General features: G+C 43.2%; 1 protein-coding gene across 1 annotated transcript; it reads left to right on the top strand.

Moving 5' to 3' along the window:
- Positions 1-1,130: 1,130 nt before the first annotated feature.
- LOC102248606 (chromosome unknown open reading frame, human C3orf35) lies at positions 1,131-1,614 on the top strand (the record flags this gene model as incomplete). The annotated part of the gene is given in 2 exon segments (XM_014530282.1): positions 1,131-1,409; positions 1,411-1,614. Coding segments are annotated over 2 exon segments (483 nt in total), but the record flags the coding sequence as incomplete, so codon positions are not given.
- Between the last annotated feature and the right edge of the window lie 2,093 nt (positions 1,615-3,707).

The following is a 3,707-nucleotide window of genomic DNA, read 5'->3' as shown; positions in this document are numbered from 1 at the left end:
TAATTAAAACACGTAATATTATAGAGACTGCCGGAGGAATTATGCCACACAAAATTATGCAGCTGCAAATCACACAGCACTTTATTACTCACACAAATTCCTGGTTCTGTGGGTACAGACTTAACGGGATCCCAGTGATGTTGAGGTTCCTCTCGCAGCAGCTGTGGCGCCACCTCGGCTGGCAGGGTCTGGTCAGGACCAATTTCTTCGCGGCGTTCCAGCCCGGATCTCGGTGTGTGAGCCGGACGGGTGTACTGGCCGTCTTCTGTCATCTGGCAGGAGCAAGGGTGCGGAAAGAGGTGCGGGCACCTGAGATCCAGAGGTTCGGAGCGCCCGTCTCAATTGGCACTGAGCTGTGGAGGCAGCACCCAGACCAGGGGCGATCAGCGATGCCAAAGGCAGTCCAGCGATCAGCCACCAGTGCAGTGCTCAGAGCGATCAGCGACGGCAGCCCGTCCAGCGATCAAGCAATGATCGAAGAGGTCTCTTTGGGGATCCGTTTTTGTAGCCTGTTCGTACCCACAGCAGTCCAGGTGTTTATCTTATAATTATGTCAGGACTACAAGTGTTAATCAGCAATTACATAGGTGAACATATATCTATCATAGCAAGTCACTCTAAGTCAGTAATCGAAGTTCACACGCTCGATACACACGCTCAGGGTAGTGGGGTATGTATCCTTACTATCACGCTTTAAGTTTCAGGAAAGTTAACTCAAACCTTTTAAAACCTTTTAAAACATTTTTAGGTATTTTTAAACATTTTATGTTACTAATTTTAAAACATTTTTAGACATTTTTAAAAAACATTTCTATATGTTACTACAACAGGGAGGTTTGAATGAAATAGCACTTAGCGAAACATGGCACACAAATAAGACTCAATGAGTGGTAACCAATATTGTTGTTAGGCTGTATGTATTTCACAGAGGGATGTGCGCTTTTTATTCTAGACCCGAACATGGACATGTTTCTGTTTATCTTTTGGGGGGTATTATCCCATTTATACCCCCAAAGAAGAGAGGCTGAGGGGAGGGGCTGACCAGCTGGAGCCTCGGTGCCGACACAGAGCCGGGTGGGAGGTTCTCGTTCCAACGACGTCTCCTTTCCATCCTTTGATGCTATTCGTCTGCATCCAGCTTACACACCAGTGTTTTCAGTGAAGCGCTCCCACTGCCTTTTTCAGAAACCCGAGTCCACACGAAGACAATGGCAACAAGCAGAAGGTGTGAACGTTCCCAAGCAGGCCCCGATGTGGAAAACGTGATAAAGCGGTTATTGTGTGTCCGAACTTTTCACACAAGAATTGGAGGAGATTTAACACCAGGAATAATAAACAGAGGAAGGCCGGCTAATGCAGAGCAGATGGGCCCGCAGGGGAGTGCTGAGCATTTCGACGTCTTTCCCCTCGGGCCCTTGGACCCAAGATGACTGAACGCTGGATTCGTTAGTTAAAAATAAAGTTCATGCAATGGGGAAAACAATAAAAATGGCTGGATTGATTTCTGGGGCAGTGAGGGGACTAAAGATTTTAAGAACCTTCTATGTGGCAGGCATTCATTGCTTTAATCCTGGCCACAGGTCCATTTTACAGATGAGAACACCGAGGCTCTGAAAGTGTAAATCGCTTCCCGAAGGGCCCTCAGCCGGCATGAAGTGGATCAGTGCTAGGTCTGTCTCATTGCATATGCATGCCACGGCTCTGCAAACTGGGGCAACAGGTGAGCAGGGAACGTGGGTCATGGTCAGCCCGGCTGGTGTGGCTCAGTGGTTGAGTGACAACCTATGAATCAAGAGGTCACCAGTTCGATTCCCGGTCAGGGCACATGCCCAGGTAGCAGGCTCGTTCCCCAGTGGGGGGGCGTGCAAGCGGCAGCCGATTGATGACTCTCTCTCATCATTGATGTTTCTATCTTTCCCTCTCCCTCTCTCTGAAATCAATAAAAACATATTTAAAAAAATAAGAGTGATGGTCAAATAAATTTTAGAAACACTGACCTCTATGAACACAATAACAGTCTTATTGAAGTAGCATTGATGTACAATAGCTATATGTATTTAAGCCATGAACTTGGTAAGTTTTGCCATATGTCTATACCAGTGAAACCATCACCATAATGAGGATAGAGAACATATCCATTACTCCCAGAAGTTTTCTCCTGACCCTTTGCAATTCCTCCCCCCGTCCCTCTCACCCTTGATCTCAGACAACCATTGACACCATGTCTGACTCTCATTCTAGCAATGAGACAAAATGTGGTTTTGATCCATAATAACGTTGGAAAACGGGAAGGGGTTTCCGTGTGCTTTCTGTCACTACGGATTACATTTTCGAGAGTTTTCCATAAATGGAATCATATGTACTCCTTTTTTTTTTTGCCTGTCTCCTTTTACTCAGCAATAATGATTCTGAGATTTATTCATGTTATTCCATGTTTGTTGTGTTATATTACTGAGTAGAATTCCCCTTGTATGAATATGCCACAATTTGTTCCTCTATTCATCTATAGATGGACTTTTAGGTTGTTTCCAATTTGGGGCTATTACAAATAAAGTTGCAATGAACGTTGGTGGTCAAATGTTTGTATGACATATGCTTTCTTTTCTCTTAGATAAATACCTAAGAGTGGAATGGCTAGATCATATGCTAGGTATATGTCTAGTTTTTAAACTGTTTTCCAAAGTGGTTGCACCATTTCGCATTCCCACCAGCAGTGAATGAGAGTTCCCCCTCCTCCTCGCCAGCACTTGGAATAGTCAGGCTTTCTAATTTCTGCCATCTTAACAGGTAAGTAGGGGTATCAGATTTTCTTATGGTTTCAATTTGTGTTTCCCTCACAACCAATAATATTCCGTATGTGTTTTGTGCTTGTTTACCATCTACATGCCTTCTTTAGTTAAGTGTTTGTTCAAATGTTTTGCATATTTTTAATTGAGGTGTTTCTTATCATTGAGTTTTAAGAGTTCTTTACATATATATTGGATACAAAGTCTCTTAATTGATATCTGCTTCGCAAAGATTTTTTTTCCCGAGTCTAAGCTTATATTTTCATTCTCCTAACCATGTCTTTTAAAGATAGAAGTTTTTTAATTCTGGCAAAGTCCAATTGATATTCCACATCTCTTAAATTTTATTTCATAATTTAAAAATCTCAGCTACTTTCTGGCAAATTCCTCTGGCTTCATTTTAACAACTTACAAATATGCTCTTTTGGCAACCTATTCTACTGTTCAGCCTATATGGTGACATTTTTTTCAATTATCAAATTTTTTAAATAAAAAATCATTCACAACATCTGCTACATGGGAATCTTGCATCTCCAGGAGAGTGTTAATTATTCAGTTCAGCTCCGTGTATGAGCTCCATTTCCTTGAGTGTAAGTTCTACCCTTGGTCAAAGGGTGATGTCTTTCGTGCACAGAGCGGGTTTTCACAGTGGCTGGGTGATTCTTCATTTGAGGATCCCTGATGGCCGGTCTTGGTTTAGTGACGCCTACTTCCAGGACGAGCAGTGACACTCAGACATAGTGCCACCCTCTGCTCTTTCACCACCTTCAACTTTTTGGGATTTCTTTGCTTCATCCCTCGGCCTCCTGTATTCCTTCAAAGTCCACCTCATTTTTCCTCATCTTTCCCCGCCTCACACTCCTCTTTAATGGATCAGCTCTTAACCCTTCACATCTCAACTGAGATGCTGCCTTAGGGAAT

Source organism: Myotis brandtii, unplaced genomic scaffold (assembly GCF_000412655.1).
Source record: "Myotis brandtii unplaced genomic scaffold, ASM41265v1 scaffold731, whole genome shotgun sequence".
Lineage (NCBI taxonomy): Eukaryota > Metazoa > Chordata > Mammalia > Chiroptera > Vespertilionidae > Myotis > Myotis brandtii.
Note: the sequence above shows the minus strand (reverse complement) of the source record. Positions and strands in the feature narration are given on the sequence as shown.